This window comes from Manacus candei, unplaced genomic scaffold (assembly GCF_025592945.1).
Source record: "Manacus candei isolate 608988 ecotype Guabito, Panama unplaced genomic scaffold, ASM2559294v1 h1tg000014l, whole genome shotgun sequence".
In the NCBI taxonomy this organism is placed as follows: Eukaryota; Metazoa; Chordata; class Aves; order Passeriformes; family Pipridae; genus Manacus; species Manacus candei.
This window is the reverse complement of record NW_026138062.1, coordinates 53,150,056-53,168,521: the sequence shown is the minus strand read 5'-3', so window position 1 is coordinate 53,168,521 and position 18,466 is coordinate 53,150,056. Positions and strand designations below refer to the sequence as shown.

The 18,466-nt window shown below is 40.5% G+C and overlaps 1 protein-coding gene across 2 annotated transcripts in view; it reads right to left on the bottom strand.

Moving 5' to 3' along the window:
• Positions 1 to 5,596: 5,596 nt before the first annotated feature.
• Positions 5,597 to 18,466, bottom strand: part of LOC127468013 (ephrin type-B receptor 5) — a 69,536-nt gene continuing 56,666 nt past the window's right edge. For both annotated transcript variants that reach the window (XM_051780707.1, XM_051780706.1), the window contains exons 7-17: positions 17,618 to 17,742; positions 16,395 to 16,557; positions 15,474 to 15,588; positions 12,681 to 12,736; positions 12,446 to 12,565; positions 11,807 to 12,054; positions 10,669 to 10,884; positions 9,725 to 9,874; positions 8,738 to 8,931; positions 7,342 to 7,497; positions 5,597 to 6,304 (exon numbers count right to left, since the gene is read on the bottom strand). In XM_051780707.1, coding sequence (XP_051636667.1) covers positions 6,196 to 6,304; positions 7,342 to 7,497; positions 8,738 to 8,931; positions 9,725 to 9,874; positions 10,669 to 10,884; positions 11,807 to 12,054; positions 12,446 to 12,565; positions 12,681 to 12,736; positions 15,474 to 15,588; positions 16,395 to 16,557; positions 17,618 to 17,742 — 1,652 coding nt within the window. In that variant the 3' untranslated portion in view covers positions 5,597 to 6,195. The remainder of the gene's footprint in view (positions 6,305 to 7,341; positions 7,498 to 8,737; positions 8,932 to 9,724; positions 9,875 to 10,668; positions 10,885 to 11,806; positions 12,055 to 12,445; positions 12,566 to 12,680; positions 12,737 to 15,473; positions 15,589 to 16,394; positions 16,558 to 17,617; positions 17,743 to 18,466) is intronic.

Sequence of the window (18,466 nt, the reverse complement as noted above, 5' to 3'; positions counted from 1 at the left end):
TGATGAAGAAGAGAACCATAGCAATGAAGGGAGAACTAAAAAAGATGTGTGACAGGGAAACATTTAAATATTTCAATTTTTTAGAGTATAAAGAAGTGAATATGTGACCTAATGACGGTGGAAAATGCAGAACTATCAGATCACAAACAGCTCTTTATCCCAATTGGGTAGTGTAAAGAAGTGTCAGGCAAACATCAATTAAAAATTATCATAGCCATGGGAAAAAACAGTCCAACGTATCTTGTAGATTCATTATTCCTGAATTAATAAAGATGAGATGCCTTTCTAGCAATGATTCTTCAGTCAAGTGTAAGGTAAACTCACTAGTGGGTCAAGAGGTGAAATGTAATGTCCTCAAGGGTAAAGATCAATGTTCCCTCTTCTGCCTTAATTTCCATGGCAATATGCTCATGGCTTTTTGTGAAAAGACGTGGTCTTATTTCTAGTACTTTGTATAACCTGCAGATGATATTTGGAGGCCCCATGTTCAGACTTGGGTCTGCAAAAGGAGAGCTTATTCAGAGGATCCAAATTCAGGATATGAGTTCGGAAGAAGAGAAGACATTTAGTCTCCTACTTGGTAGGTCTGATAGACTGATCTTTTATTTTGCAATAATATTTTACCTGTCAAAAAAAATCCAACCATTGCTTCTCAGTACAAACTGCAGGCAACTCAGCTGTTGACTATTCTTACTGTAGTCCTCTTCATTGGGGAAACCCACACTTGTTTATCATGATAACTGTTATTATTGTTATTGTTATTAGTTTGTTCTTGTTATAAGTCCACAAAGATGACAGGTTAAAATAGCAACAGTTTTACAACATATAATAGAGACGGTAAGGTTATATTATAATTACTGTCCTTTTTAACAGAGCAACATGAATAGATCTATTTTTAAATAGCTTATTTCAGATAGTGCCTTCTCATTCATATCTGTCGAACTAGCTGATTTGTCTGAGTAAACCTGATTTTCTTATTTTTAATCTCCTGTTCACTTGCAGAGTTTGTACACTTCAAAGAGGACTAGAGTCTGCTCTCAGCAACAGAATTGTTTATAAATGATCAATCTGTTACAGATTGGGCAGTATAGGTTTGGCTAAAAGTTACCAAAATGCAGAGAGAGAGAGTTGTACAGATGCAACTAGCATTAGCCAGCAGCGTGTATGATTTCTAGAGTCGCTGTAAACTAGAAAAAAACCCAACCTTACTTAGCATGGCCTGAATTTAAGGGATTAATTTTAAGAAGCAAACAACTTTATCACTGTTAGCTAAGTACACTTGGTCTTGTATAAAAGATATAAATAACAGACCAAACTGTATTAGCTAGTTGAGGTATAGATGCCAACCCATTGCACTCATACTTGTGACTTGCTTTTACAGCAGTTGACTAGAAGACATTACATTACATTACTCTGTTCATTCAAGGAAGAGAGATTATGGAAGAAACCAGAAAGAAATCTCGACATGTTTTCATGAATCTGCATGTTTCAACTGAGAATATTTCAAGATCAGAGTTTTCTTATCACCTGAAAAAGGGAAATGAAATAGCTAAGCTCCAAGGCTTTTTGAGAGCAGCTCTGTATTTCAGCACAGCAGGGGGAGTGATTCCTCTTTGAACAGGCCCCAGTTACAGATCGGCAAGGTCTAGAAGACGATGATTTCTCATTGACTCAGTGCAGCCCTTTCAGTAACACTGAAGTGGAACAGGTTCATACACACAGCACGATGACCTTGAATGCCACAACAAAATGTAAATTCTGAGAGAGGTGCCATTTTTTCCACAGATTTGAAAAGTGAAGGATTAGACTACCTTTTTAGTTGGACATGAGGTTTGCTCTTCCATACTGTCTTTTATTGATATCCAGAGATTCAAATTTACATGTGGTCTGCAATCCTCGGGATGCTCGGTACCCATGAATAGTTGCTAGCATGGAAAACGTGATCAGCTGATTTCATTGCTCTTCTAGCATCACCTGGTTTCAGGAAAAGGAAAGAACCCAGATCTCTGGGTTGAACCCAGATCTATTGCCTAGCTGCATCTGTATGTGTAAAAGTTGTGTAGTTGACCAGTGAGAAAGCAAGGCAAAGGCAGAATGGATTCAGTCTGGCTGCCTTCACTTAGAGTATCCCTCAGGTAGACTTGGTTGGAATTCCTGACCAAGGAAGATCCAGTGGTAGGGACAGTTCTATCCTTATTTGCTTATTAAAGGTGAGTTCCTTGGTGTTGCTCATCATTTCCCACCACACCCAGAGGTTTCATTTAACTTCATAACATATGAATTTTCTGGGACTAAGGAAGCTACAGCAGCTTCTTTCTTTCTAGATAGCCCTAAGTGCTGAATATATTTGCACTAAACAGACAGCCTTTCAGCATTTCTCTCCACGAAGCAGCTTATGCTCCCTAAATTAGCCTTAATATAGTGTTGTACTAAGTTTACATCCTTCAATTAAAAAAAAAAACAAACCCAAACAAACAAACAAAAAAACCCCAAACAGGGTCTGCAAGCCATTTCACTTGCATGTGCACTGAGGATACTCAGGTTCAAAACACAGAAATCCCTCTGTAAGCCAGACCATCATGGAGCCTTTCCTCAACATCATTTCAGGTATGGATGCAAAAATCTTAGTTTACATGTTTGTCTTTGAACACTCTGGTGAGCAGGGCCTGTTTCTGAATAAACATGCCACGGCTTAGTGAGGCAGGGAGTGCACAGGCATGTAGCTCCTGGCTGAGAATTTCACTTGGCTGCCAAAGCGGCATAGGTGGGAACTTGTTTGCCCGATGTGCTCTTTGGCAGCACAATACATTAACTGACATACTGGTGTAGATCCAATTATCTGTCTGGGAGGCTCTCCAGCAACTGACACTAAAAAGGTAGGTTCAAGGAACCTCATCAGGAATAATTACAAAACAACTTGCCTTAAGGTGAGGTTTCTTCCTGTTTCCAGACAGTGAGAAGTTGATGTTCAAGCTATTAGTCTTAGCAATATATTCTTTTTAACTACAGGTATGACTCTTCTGAGCTTTCATTAAAAATATCTAATGCCCTCAAGAAGGTCTATGCATTGATCCTTGTGCATTTAATTTACTCATTATTCTTATGCACTGCATACTATAGAAATCATACAGAGTAAAGGCAGGCAATAACTTGTTAATCTCCCATTACTCCTCTGGCAAACAATATGGCTCTGTAAGACTTTTTGGCATTGTTTCTCACTGTTCTGGTGAAGGACAGATATCAGGTGCCTAGGTGAGCCCCACTCCTTTCCCTCCTGATCCTTATCCCTACCTGTTGAGGGTGCTCATAGGACATCCCAGATGACTGTGGAAACAGAATGTAGCATTTCTGTTTTCAGACAATTGAGAAAAGTAAGGTCAGGATATTTCTAATGCTTTTGCCTTGACTGCCTTTCCTCCATGCTTGGAGAGTTGAGGAGTGACATGATGACAAACAACACAAGTTGCATTACAACATTAGAACCTTTGCATTCCAAACTATGGAAGAAAATAAGCACTTGAAAATAAGGAACAGACTGGGAATAAAGAGAATGGAGAGACTTAGAGAAAAGAGTTATCCATTTGCACTCACTTTGTGATGCCAAGTCTGTCCCTGTGCAGTTCTAGCCACAGCCATGACACCTTGACACTTGACTTGGAACTATCATGGGGAGATTTCAAAATGCCTTTGAAGAGGAGGAAGAGGAGATCTGTGACGGCCAATCACTACATGCCTTCCTTGGTATAGCAAGTAAATCCCTTTCCACTGACTATGAAAACAACTTTGCAATACACTTCATATGCTAAAGTAAATGTTGTACTGCCTGAACTACCAGTGAGCAGGTTAATTCACTGCAGCTCCCCACAAGGGGCTACTAAACCTCATCGACAGTAGAATAAGATTCAGACAAGGCTCCCATAGTGTATTTTCTGTATTTAAATTTCCGCCACACTGAAAAGAGGCCGTAGGATTTGAACTAGATTGCTAATTTCTCCACTGATCCTGGCCACCCAAGGCATGGAAAAGAAAGGCTGCCACGTTTCCCCAAATGGCACATAGAACTAGAATACACTCATATATAAAGATGCATATATGCACTGTTGTCCTCTGGTGAATATATATGGAAGGTGCTAGAGACCACAGATTCCCCTCAACATCTTGTGCTCAATATGCTTTCTGAAAAGGACAACACTTGTTCTGTCTCAGATGCCGTGGGTGGAGCTGACAGTCAGTCAGCATACATGGGACTGGATGTGTGAGTATTACAAGTTTACAGAAACCCCTTAAAAAGCACAGACTGAAATTTTCTAGGGTTGGACTCTAGTCTGATGTGCGGGGTTTTTTTAAACCTTCACACTCTCTTTGTACTGCCATGAATGTTTTATTCATGTTTCCTTGTATTGTTTTTGTATTGACTTTTTTATATCTTGAAAGAATGCCCTGCTGTTTTCCCTCGTCAGCTAAAAAAAATTAATTATAATGTTGCTCTAATGGCTTAACAAAGAGCCTGAACTGTGTTGGCTGTTCTAGAGCAACTATTCTGGAGCACCTCCCATCATATTATTGGACTCTTCAATCACTATTAAACATGCCTTTAGTCTTCAATTGCTGGGTTGACTGGGGGAATCCTTAAATCTGTACAGGAGTAGTATCTGAAGTAGTTGTGATATTCTAACCTTGACAGCTGGAGAAATACAGTAAGTTCATGACTAGTTCACAGTGAGCCAGCAGATAAGCACAGATTGGAACAGTCAGGGTTATTTCCTCTCTAGACACAAAAAAGGTACCGTCATTGGGGTCTTGTTTAACACGGACATTTCTATTTCCCTTCCTATGTATTAATGAGGTAGCAAGTGTATAGTTTTCCCCAAGTGCATGAGTTTTCCTCTCAAGCTCAGCTTCATGTTTTCTTACTCCTGCATAGGGATAGACAGAGAGATATAGTCCTGAAACTCTGCCCCTTCTCAAAGCAGATCTTTCCTTAAGTCTGTCTGAAGGGGTATATAAGCTCTGCCATTCTGGTCACTCTCATGTACCTCTACCAAACAACATAGTCAATCTCAAGAACATTGTTAATGATTTTTAAGGACTGAAGTGACTTGTGGGACTGATACCATTCCCTGATCACTCTTGACAAAAACTTGTGAAAGAGTTTCACTTTCCTTGTTCCAATTGTCTATTTAAAGTTCACTACCGCGGGTCTGCATTTTCTTCAAAACCAATATTCTAACAGCTGTGCCCAAGGGCCAGGGTGAGAAAAAGAAGTATTTTTCAAGAGCAAAGGGCCTTGGATTTGTCACAATCTTCAGTGTCTGTAAGGGGGTCAGAAGAGAACAAAATCCAAATTCTGGGTACTCAGGATTTCTGAGTATCACAGCTTTCCTCATAAGAAAATCTGGCTTGTGAGAACCAGAACCTATTTGTTTCCCTCTCCACTTGTAGATCCAGCAGGATGGGTTCTACGAATTCTTATTTATCCATTCTGTTGCAGTCCCATAAATAGAGTTGTGTAGCACCAAGGATGGACTGTTCCTCACATAACCAGAAAAGATCAGTAATTTCTACCATGGAGCAGATCCAAAAACAGCATATGAAATAGCATTGAATTTTGAACCCTTTACTCTCAACTTCTTTACCAGGTAATATGTTATTGCTTACCACATATTGTGCACCAGCTGGAACTTCAGTTCTGGACTGAGCTGGCATACCAAGTGATAGCCTCATGCTCCATCTGAATAATAATCTCTCAGACCATTCTTCTGAAAAAAATGCTAATTTTTTTGCCTTTATTATGTCTTTGTAGCTTTGCTGGGCTCTTGGCCATAGACAAAGCCTGCTGATGACTTTGTAAAGTTGTCAGATACCTTTTGTTGGCAGAGAAGAGGCAACAGGTGCTTGTGATCTGTCCAAGTTATTATCCCATCTCCGCCCCATTTTATTATAACCTTCCCACCCCAAACCCATTCCCAATGTATGATGTCAGCCACATTTAATTGTCACCAGTCATTTAGCTCTGCTTTCAAATCATAGCAAGGCTTTGTTTTTGTTCATGGAACAGGACATGTAGCGTGCACTCTGGGTGCATTAAGTCTTCAAGTAGCATACTGACGATTTTTTCTTACAGTGAAAATCCCTCTGAATTCCCCCAGAACCTTTCCAGAGTTTGAGACTAGTGGAATAAGGATGGTGTAAACATCACACTTCAACTGGTTCAAGTTGATTCAAATGGACTCGCATGAGCTGGATGCTGTTTAGAATCTTCTTTTGGTGACCGACGAGGGTGATGCCAATACGCTGGATATCTCTGCAAAAGAACAAAAGACATGGAAACTGCTAAAATAGGCTGCTTGTTCTGAATGGTCTCAGTCCATTTTGCTGTACATCCAAATCAATGCGTATGGATATATATGTGCGTATATTTGTATATTCTGAGAAACAGCTGACAAGGGTTCTGCTTTTGCTTGACAAATGTGTGTGGGCGTTGGCAGAACGTGGTAGGTACAAAAAGAAGCAGTGGAAGTGGGCCACAAAAAGGATCAGAGGATTGAAACTCCTCTCCTATGAAAAAAAGGAGAGTTAGTGTTGTTCAGCCAGGAGAAGGCTCCAGAAAGACCTTCTTGCAGCCTGTCAATATATAAAGGGGGCTTACAAGAAAGATGGAGAAAGACTTTTTACCAGGCCCTGCAGTGACAGGACAAGGCACAACAGTTTTAAACTCAAAAAGGGTAGTTTTAGAGAGACAAGAAAGGGTAGTGAGACGCTGAAACGGGTTGCCAGAAGAAGTTGTGGATGCCCCATCCCTGTAACTATTCAATGTCAGGTTGGACAAGGCTCTGAGAAGCATCATCTAATGAAAGGTGTCCCTGCTCATGGCAAGGGTCTTGGACTAGATAATCTTTAGAGGTCCCTTCCAATCCAAACCATTTTATGATTCCAAGAATGTTCCTTTTCCTGGCTCCTGTCTTCTAAGTAACACTTCAGTCCCGTAGATGGTGTGGCTGATTCTACATATCTACTGAAAAGTGGTTATTACCTGTGGTAGCTGTCATGAACATTCTGATGTAACAGTTTCTCTGCAATACTGACAACATGTTTTCTAACGCACATTGGATCAGTACTAGTGCTTACAGAAACACACTACAAATGTATCATGGTACAGATGATGCCCAGAGGCTCTAGAAATATGTAAGAAACAGCAGCTACTTTGCTCTGGCTTCCTTCTCCTTTTTCACGTGTATGTATTCTCCACATAGCCCTTACTGAACATTTCTCAGATTGCTTTCACTTTCTGCATGGAAAACTCAGTGTCTGGTATCTTTTGCTCTCTGTCCCACTACTTACTCTAGAGTCATGCGTGATATGACATCAAACGTCATCAGACCAGCTTGGTCAAAATTCTCCTTGTAACGGCCCATCTTGATAGCATCCAACCACTCATGGGCATTGCTGAGCGAAGGGAAATCTGGAGGACAGTTGCTCAGGAGAGGCTGAGATGGTCTGCAAAAGAGGCAGGTTCTAAAAACCCAAGTTATCAACTTCAGCTGACCACACTAGTAAAGTAAAAGATATGAGAGGAAGAGAACACAACCTCTGAAGAGTACAGAATGAAGAACAATGGCATTTGTTCTTCATGCCCTGATTCATAAAGTCCCACCATGATATGCTGTTTCTTGGCTACCTGTGTCCCTTTTTCTGCCTAAAAACAGTCAACCAACCCAAGAAATTGATCCTTCCCATTGCCCATACTCGCTCAGGCACACTCTCTTCTCGTTGCCCATAATCTTTCCACGCTTTCTGGGTCTAGGCCTAGTAGCTGGGCAAAGAGCTTCAGTGATGAGGTTTCAGAAAGAAAGATGAGACCTTCTATACCTTTTCAACTTTGTGACTAATTCTCTCTCTCCTAAATGCTTTCCTTGGATCAGATAGTAACCTATGAGAGAATGAGTGTGTTGTTTCAGCTCCAACACCCATCAGATAAAAGCATAGTAGTAAAAGGCCAAAGAAATGACTGTTCACACATGGTATTTACTCTTTTCCCCATCATCTGAGTCTGTCCTGAAGCTATAACACTTGCTGCTTTTAGTAAACCAGAAATCACTAGATACTTTCCCCCTCCCCCAGATGTGGAGTGCATTCCACAGAGACAAGATTTATAACCACAGGGAAAAACCCTCCAGGCCAGCAGGATGTAATTTTGTCATCAGCCCAGCAGTCATCTAACCTTGGCACCATTTATTCCACCGAGATTTCTCCTTTGCTGACCTCCTGCCCCCTGTTCCATCATGTTGCAAAATGCAGTTGGGAAAATATGGGATGCAAGCAGCAGTTCTAATTATTATTTTCTGAAGAATTTCTTCTCTCCATAAGCTAAGGTCTTCTTTTCCTTCATCATCTCTTGTGGTCACACAGTATTGTGTGATCACAGAATATCTTATGCAACTGCACCCAGATTTGTCCCCTACCTTCATTCCCTAAGATCCCTCACTCATTCATCCTCAGTGCAACTCACTGAGATTTATCTCCTGTCACATTCAGCACTCATGACTCCTCATCATCCATTAAATGAATCAGGATACATATTTCTTCCAACCTGCTTTCTCTTTTTTTTTTCTTCTTTTTTGTTCCCAGTCTCAGATGGGAGGGTTGGAAAAAAAAAAAAAAGATTTATTGTTTTCTGTTCCTCATGATGCCTATCAAGAGACAAGTCCTATTATTTTGCATTTAATCCTCATCTCACCTGCTGGTCCCAGTGCCAATGGCTTTCAGGGCAGATGGCTTGCGAATCATTTTATCTAGGGCACTGACTATCTGCTCAAACTTGGGTCTCTGAACCCGTTCCTTCTGCCAGCAGTCAAGCATCAGCAGGTGCAAAACAGTTGGGCAGTCTGGGGGTGGTGGCAGGCGATAGTCCTGGTCAATGGCATTAATTACCTGCAGAAAAAGAAGAACAAGGTTTTATCATGGCTGGGAAAATAAAAGACAAAAGACCTTCAGTGAGTTGGTGTGCTGGTTTAAAAGTTAACCAGCAGGGGGAATGAACCCAACTCAAAGGAGAGATTATAAGTCAGAATAACAATTTATTAAAATAATACAGTAAGTACAATAATACAAACAAACAATTGGTCTCAACCCACAAAAACCTAAATGTATAACCCAGTACCCTGGGGCCTGAACAAAGTGGTGTTCCTTGGGTCTTGTTTGAGTCCAAAGTAAAGGGAGAGGGGAAGAACCTGCTGGTGGGAGAGCTGCTGCAGTCTGGCCAGAACTGGTGATCGCAGTCCAGTGGTGGTCTAAGTCTGGTTGAGAGCGATGAGATGCAGCCGTCCTCTGGATCCCACGAGTGGGTTGAAAAATGTTCCAAAACTCCAAGATTATATATCCTCCAGTTCAGGCAGGAATGCTTGGTACTCTCCTCAGGGCGGGGAGTTCACAAAGGGTGTGAGGACAGAAACATCCTCCTATCTCACAGGCCTCTTAACACCTAGTTTATAGCCTGAGGAGTCAGGCTCTATGGGCAGAAGGTGCGAATAGTCTATTGACAACAATAGTCTAGTTTCTGGGAAATGACATGGAAGGCTATAGAATACAGTTTTGGGTTACACCCACCATGATGAACTGATCTCAGCTGTCCTAACTAGGACAGTTGGTGTGTATGATTTTTCTCTGCTTGAACTGATATAGAATAGAGAGGTGGATGTACATTCTCACCACTTCTAAAACTTACATCCTGATTGGACATGTCCCAGTAAGGTCTTTCACCATAGGACATCACCTCCCACATTACAATGCCATAGCTCCAGACATCACTGGAGGAGGTGAACTTGCGATACTGGATAGCTTCAGGGGCAGTCCAACGGATAGGGATTTTGCAGCCCTAGAAAGCAGACAGAAAGCAACCATAACATTAGTGAGATAAGGACTATTTGTGAAAATGACATCAGTGGAACAGCACAACACAACTCTGAGCACGGGGTGACAGTCCAGTTGATTCTGTCTTGCCGACATTGTTGGTTTAAATTCAAATCATGTTCCAGGTTTCAACCTTGTTTTACTGACAAATCTAGATGAAAAGAGAGAATCATGCCTCCTTTCTGCTACAAATACCATGATACTAACTTTCATACCTTTACTTTACAGCATTTGATTCTTCTGCATCCCCTTCATCTTCAACCCACCTGTTATACTCCCACCCTTTTTGTAGTATGTGTAGAAAGTGCCAGAACTTCATAGACAATAAGTTCATTTGATGGTTAGTTATAAGCCCATAAATATACTTAGGCCATTTATCTTTTCTGTAGGAAAAAAAGAACTCTTTCCTCAAAGGGGGGTGGTACAGGATTTCAATCTCTCTTTCAGTCCTTTATCCTTCCTGTAAAAAGCTAATGAATGGGGGAAGATAACAGCTACATCAGGCTATGAGGTTTGACCTATTCACCATCATGCCATAAAGAACAGCACCAAGACTTCACCTGGCAAAGTGAGTGAGATATTGCTATCCTTGTTTTTTGCTGGTTTGGAACAAATTGCCCCAGAGACAGAAGGCTCTACTCCACTGTTCTCTATGGTCTCAAGATGGACTAAAAAGGGTACACCAAATCAAAGGGGAACACAGAAAATAACTACAGCTGTCAGCACTGCTGACTAATTCACACCACTGCAGTAACTCACCAGACCTCCAGTATAGGTGGGATTTGAAGCATCGTCCTCCAGAAAGCGGGACAACCCAAAGTCTGACACCTTGCATACCAGGTTACTGTTGACTAAGATGTTACGTGCTGCCAGGTCACGATGCACATAGTTCATGTCGGAAAGGTAGCGCATGCCAGCTGCAATCCCCCGTAGCATTCCTACCAGCTGTAACACACTGAACTGTCCCTCCTTCTGCTGCAAGTGAGGAGGCAAACAGAAGCTTTTATGATCACAGAACATAAAGCCAACAGGGAAGATTAACAAAAAGCAAGGTAATAAGGTGGATTTATGAAGTCAGAGAACATAAATCTTAACTTCAGCCAAAATCTGAAGGTTCAGGGACAGCGAATAAGAAAGTGCTTAAAGTAATCAATCTCAAATGAAATCAGACACTAGTAGTTATCTTTTTCTGAAGGCAATTCTCCTCTTGTGGTCACATTCTCCTTTAGCATCCTATGCCCAATCGCACTAAGATGACTAAATGAATGGCAGTAGACAATTCTGCTCTTACTAAGACCTTTACAATGGGCTCTACGCAGTTCTACACAATAGGTTCACATACTCTTCAAAATGTACCCACCAAAGCATTTGTGGTTGAATTAGCGTATGAACCAGTAAAAAAGAGAAGTGAAGCACCTATACCAAAAAAATGCCTGCATTTTTGTTTCATTACTAGAAAAAGCATTGAAAACTATGAGTCTAAAAATAATTGCAAGATTCATTACTTCATTACAATGTTGAAATTTGAAAATATTCTGTGGAATAAAGTCTTATATACATTACTAGAAAGTCAAACTGGAACATGCACATAAGCAACTGAAAGGTTGTGTACAAAGATAAACAATTTGGTACTGTTTACATTAATTATTGGAGTTTGAGAAGTCTAAAATACTGACAAAATGTTATATGATAGTTGAGCTTTTGAAATATTTTCACCATGATGGCCCAAAACCACTTACTCTGGTAACTTGCTATTATTTCTATTGCACCTGAAGAGGGTAATTGAGGACTTAAAGAGATAGGAGTGAAAAGGAAGAACAGGCAAAATTATCAGATCTGAGACTGGCACACAGCAAGATGAAGAGGTAACGATTGTGGGAGACTCTGGTTGTGGTACCCTGAGGAAGGAATCCAGTGATCCATTCTCCATGAACTCTGTGACAATCATGACTGGTCGGCTCTTGGTGACCACACCCTCCAGGTGGATGACATTGGGATGCTCAAATTGCCCCATGATGCTGGCCTCGCTCAGAAACTCCCGTCGCTGTTCCTCTGTGTAACCTGACTTCAAGGTCTTAATAGCTACTGTGTATTCACGCTTCCCTGGGTGTTTTAGGCGCCCAAAGCACACCTCTCCAAACTCTCCTGTCAGGAAGGGAAGAAACACACCTCAAGTAAGGAAACAGTAATGAATTTTAGTCAGGTGTACTAAAGCATTCTACTGTGGATGACTTCAGGCACTGTTTGGAAATAGGGTTATTAGGACTGTTCAGATTAAGGTAAAGTTCTTGATGAAGATTGCAGACTGCATATTCAGGGTTCAAAGGAGGAATTCTCAGTTTTAGGGCATTTTAAAACTGGTTTGGAGCCAGCATCTAAGGGTAAGTAGGTTAAGATGAATTTTGGTAAAAATGAAGGTTAGCAATCCTGACACACTTGATGTACCATGGATCCATGGGTCCATTTCAGCCCCATAGTGTGCCAGGTCTCAAGGTGAACAAGAAGGCACTTTAAAATCTGGAGATTCTCACACTACCTGATCCAATGACCTCCTCAATCTTGATGAGGGACACATCAATCTCCTTGGCAAATTCTCGAATAGCTTCATTGGGATCTTCATAGGTTGAAGGATCAATATAATACTTCACTCCAAGTCCTGCAGTGGAGGAGACAGCCCAAAACATCACCAGAATAAAACCCTGAGACATATAGGTGTTAATGATTCCTGAAAAGAGACAGGCCCTTGCCTTCTGTTGCTCAAAACCACTTACCTCGTGCACCGATATACTGCTGCAGGCGGTCTGTGTATGGAGTCTCTCGCCTTTTACTGCAGGACATAAAGGAAAGTAAAGTCAAAACACACACAAGAGTCTCTCACAGGATGTTGGGGTAGGCTTCTCAATGCAAGGCTCAGAGAACCCTTGAATTTAGGGGTACAAGATGGGTGTTAAGAGCCTGTCCATCTCCAGGTAACCAGTACATGCTTGTTTTCTACGTGGTAGTTTTTACACCACTGTTTGCATCCCCACTTTAGATATGACAAATGAGAGGGCCTCCATCACTATCCTGAAAAAAAATATTACAGTTTAACATCACTGTCTTGGAAATTGTCTTTCTATTCAGGCTAAATTTGCATTTTAATTTCATCAAATTACAACAAATGATTCTTTTTGATAGTAATCTAAGCCATCTCCTGTGATGCCTTTTAATTTCTTTGAAAACATTCTAAGAGCCATTTACTCTAATACTTAATTTGTATAGATTTCCCCCAATTGTTTTTCCTCCTGGACACTTAACAGCATTTACATTGGCTATTCTTTTCATAAGTATGGCACCCAAACACAACAACAAAGAGCCAGAGGGACAGAAATCTGTACCATGATGTTATTTTTCCATGTGCAGATCAAAACAGGTATTGTCTTTATTACTGTAATCTTTATTGCATATATGCAACTAATTTCCAGTAAGTATAGGTCCTTCTCAACACAGGCATTTCTCAGATTTCATTCTCCCTTTAAATGTGTGCAATTCAAGCATTTTTTCCCCCACGATCTAATTATTTTCTAAGTTTCATCTTATTCTTTGTTTGCTCTAAATATATTTTCCAATTTCAAGCCACTTTCTTTGTTCCCAACAGCATTCATTTTTTCCTCAAAAATCTACAATTCATGCTAGTTTATAATCATCATATTAATTAGATGAGACTGTAAATCAAACTCTGTGTTATCCTGCAGTATCTCTGCTGTACGCACGGATTTGTGTCAACCCATATGTTTTGCTGTTTCAGCACAAGACCTTTTAGCTGCCGATTCAACTAGCATCTGAACGCAGAGTATCATGAAACGTTATTTTTCCTTATGAACATAGCTAATTCTGTCATTCTAACAGATAACTGTATTATTCTTACTTGTCAGGCTTATCTCTTAAAATTCTGCTAAAATTTCAAAACCACAGACAATTCTACCTTCAAATTCTGTTCTGTCGTGCAAAGAAACTGGTTTTACTGGGGGCACACACCTAAGAGCCCTAACTCTGCTGTTCCACCTGAAAGTCAGGTCTACTTTAATGTTTTTTTATGGATTATCTAACATATTAATGGTTTTCCATCTTAAAAAAAAAACCAAAACAATTAGCTAAAATAGGTGTTTCACATTGCATATTGCCTGAAAAATGAGTATCAACACTTTATAAAAAAAAGTTAAAGTTATAGCATTTGACTCTACATATGTTCAACTTTTTAAAGAACTACTCATTTCAAGTGGTGTTCCTCATTTCCTGCATCTTCAAACTTACTTTTCTTATAGAGGACAAATTTAAAATAGAAATTTGGTATCTCTGCTTCTTCTGAACAATTGTCTATTAACTGTACATTATCCTTTAAGTATAAATGGATCAATTTTTTATGATATTTCCTTATATGTATATTTACAAATACCCATTAATGTCTTTCCCCAACACAGTTTTGGTAGTATTAACTTATTCTGGGTTTAGTTTATTTTTTTTAGAAAAATATATGCTTTATTGAGTTGTGCACAAAATATCACATTTCCAGCTGTAACAAGAATTAATATTTTTAACAGTTCAAAGCTACAAAAGGAGGCAACAATTCAATTATAACAATATTTTATAATTTTTTTCTTTCTGGAAGGAAAAATATTAAAAGAGAATATACACAGAAGGAGAAAACAAATGCGGAAAAGGGAAGACAACAAAAAAGAAATCATTAAAACTAGACGTCAATTTCTGAAGTTAAGTAGTTTATACATTTTTTAGGTCAGCAGAAAAAGCTAAAAAGTCCCTCTTGTGCAGAGGCACAGTAGAGAAAAGACACAGAATCCATTACTGACAATCTAGGGGATTAAGTTCAAACCTCAGTAAATTCAAGGAGCAGGTAATGACTGTTTCTTTTCTTCAAATAACAAAACCCCCATTGTTTACTTTTGTATCTCTACGAAAGCAGCAACCCTTACTTGTTTCTCTTTAAAATTTGTCCTTCTATTTTTGCTATAACTGATTATCTCTACAATTACTTATATGGCCTTTATTCTTTCCAAAATGGAAAGTGGTGTCTGTTTTCTTTAACCTATATTTTATGAGTTAGTGTTCCATGGAACCATAGGGGTTGTATAGATTTTACTCCTCAGCAAATGAGCCCTTGGTTCTTGGTGACAGGATATTTAGGACCCTCTAAAAAACTAGATCTGAATACTTATTCCAGCACTCCTTCTCCACTACATTGTTTCATTCTCCACTTGCTTGCCTAAAATGCAATTTACAGTTCCTTCTTTACAGTGATACATTTAAATACCTTTTGAGCACCAGCTTTAAAATACTTTCCTTGTGTTCATATTGCTAACTAGCCAAATATCAGCTGAGTATGTGAGTGGTTTACCAAAGAGAGGCTTCTCAGATAGGAACAATGGGGCAGATCTTAATTACAAAATGGCATCTCAAGGACATCTGGATAAATGTAGATCAGGTTGTTTCCCTTGGGACGGGGTTATGATGCAGGGGTAAGAAAGTTCCACTGTCTGAAGTGCACATGAGCAGGTCAAGGAATTCACCTCTTGAAGATGATGGCAAGGATGGCAATGGCAGCAATTACCAAGAAGGCTAGACCACCGAGTGCTGACCCCACGATAAGCGGCAGTCGGTCCTGCACCATCTCCGAACGTTCCCCTAGAACGGAAGACACATGCATACACACACACAGATGCAGAGGACAGGAATTGTCAGAGTTTCCCTTCTATTCAGCTGTGTCTCACCCGTAATTCCATCCCTAACAGCCCTTTGGTTCCCAGTCACTGTGCTTCTCCAGTGCCTTCCTTCCTACTTCTGAAAAACCAGTGCTCCTGAGTCCACTTTTCCATCCCCCGGTCCACTGACACCTAACTAGCCACTTAAGTATAAGCTAGCTCTACACCCAGACTTTGATCCCATTGTCCCCTATCAATTTAGCTTGCAGATGACATATATGAGTACCTTTGATCCATACAAACTGATTCCATACTGCTGGAAAGTAAGCTTCCTCATATATGCCTATGCCCCATCTATCTTTGTGTCCTATGCCCCACCTGTCTTTAAGACTTTCACAGAGCTTTCAGCTGTAAGATGTCTCACGAGACATCCCGTGTCACATGTAAGATGTCCAGCTGGAAATCAAACTACAGCAGTGTATAGTGCTACGTACTGCAACATCTCCCTAAAGAGACTTCTACTGACATACTCTGCTCCTGCTGGTCAGAGGTACAGAGGCAACAAGGAACAGGACTGGGGAGTATGGCAGTAGTGTAAACAATACACTCTGATAGCATGAAGCTTCTTTGAGTGAGCAAATCTGCATATGCAAATTAAGATATACAGAAATACAAGTTGAGCAGGAGTGTCTGGTAGCAGTCCTCCAGAGGATAAGCTAATACACTCAGGGACACACACAAGTGACAGATGATCATATACAGATCTGACTACAAAATGGTAGCACTTACCTCCCGTTGAAGTCTGGAAATACATCTTCCCACTGTATGGGCCATAGCCCACTGCTGTTCTAGCTCGTACTTGGAAGGCATAGATCTTGCCTGGGCTCAGACTTGATATGGTGGCCATGTTGGTTTCACTAGTTAAGGTGAATGAATTATCCTCATCTTCTGCCTGTGAATGTCAGTGACCAAAAAACAATGTGAAACTTCTGCCCTCGCTGCTCGCTCTCCTCATCAGGGCATGATAGTTTCCACATCAGCCCAATATTCTCTGAACCTGTTACAGAGCCTCCCAACTACAGATGCAATTCCAGACCTTACTTTCCCACACACTACTCATTCCTCACTGCTGCTTTTCATTCCCTTAGGCCTGGGTTTCTGCTAAAGACTCCCTAGGCTCTGCTAAAGACTTTCAATCTAAACGAGAGTGAGAGAGAAAACTACCTGGTCCTGTGATTTGCTTTCTACAAACTCCAAACTCATGTATTCTCCTAGGAGAATCCAGAGTAAGAACACGTGTAATGCTGTATCCAGGAAGCTGCTAGACATCACAAATAGCAGTCCCTTTTACCACTAGAAAAACAGTAGCCCCACACAATCCTGCAAAAATATTTATGTGAAAGACCAAGAATATGAAATGGGAGCTTGTCTGAATAGCCCCACATACCTCTTCCCCTCAAATCAGACAGATTAGGAGTCACAAAACATGTGAATGGAGGACAACTCTGTATTTGCCACCCTGTAATTCCAGCATACAAAGAGGTAACTGGTATTTACCACTTAGTGAATGAAAAAGTGCATTCCTCCTCAAAAATTTTCTTAGAGACATCTGCCCAGGCATAAATGGGGACACAACACTTCCCTCACAAACATGACAGACTTTTGCAGTCAGTCCAATTCCAATAAACACATTTAGAAAATTGAGTTCCTTCTGCTGTTACCTGTGTCAGCTGGTGCTAAACTTATTGTTAGCCACAGTTTTTAAGCTTAAGCAAGTGTCTTCTACTTGTTTTAATTTGGAATGTCCATAGATGTTTCCAAGTTGGGAAATGCACATGGATTGATGTCAGATGAAGCATGTATTACTTCTGGTAATAATTCTGCTACAGTTTGTTCTTTCCTCCTCTGTTCTTTCCTCCACCTTGTTCATTCTGATCCAGGGGTGCATCTCCCAGACAGAAGATTTCTCTGTTCTCTATAGAACAATCAGCACAGTATCACTTTCTACTCACCTTATCAAAGTAGCGTAGCTGGTAATCCAGGATTACTCCATTGGGCTGGTCTGGCTGAGGCCATGACAGTGTGATGCTATTGGTAGTACGACTCACCTGATGCATCATAGGGACTGCAGAGGGGACTGAAATAAAAGAGAGAAAGGAGAGATTGCAAAGCTTAACAGTGAACTATGATTGAATATTCATTATGATGAGTTAATAAGTTAGGTCAGCTTTTCCTTTAATTTCCCATAATTTGCATTATGAAGTGCTTTGTAGAATAACCAGAAGAAATCTGGCACAATACTATTCTGCTGGGAGATACAGTCATTGACAACACGGACAGAAAGAAAATTAAGAAATCCACATCCAACTGATCATGCACAGGAGATAAATTATCTGTATTGTAGCTGGAACTCACAAATTTTTACATCAAGCTGAGAAGATGTTCAGTGCTACTGACTTGTTTTAAGATCACACTTGGACAAAGAATGTGATAGTGGTCAGAACAGAAGCAGAGCACACTACCTCCCTTCTGCTTCTCCCCCAGATTCTTTGCCTGGGAGAAAAAATCAAGTATGGTCTACCGGAGCAACAGAGGCCTTTCACTATCAGATCATTGCTGCAAACCAGAAGACAGAGGCAGATGAGACCACTGCCACATTAAGGAACAGACTTCGGAGCATGCCTCAGTTCAGTTGCAGACCCCAGAGAATGAAAGCACTTCATTTTTATAGCCTGGTATGCAGCCTTGTGTTCAGACCAGTTCCTGAATCTCAGACCAATCTCTGTCAGGACTGTTGCCTAGATGTCAAAACTTTTACTGTATTTGAGACTCTCAGTCCTTCTGTGGGGCATTGGAATACA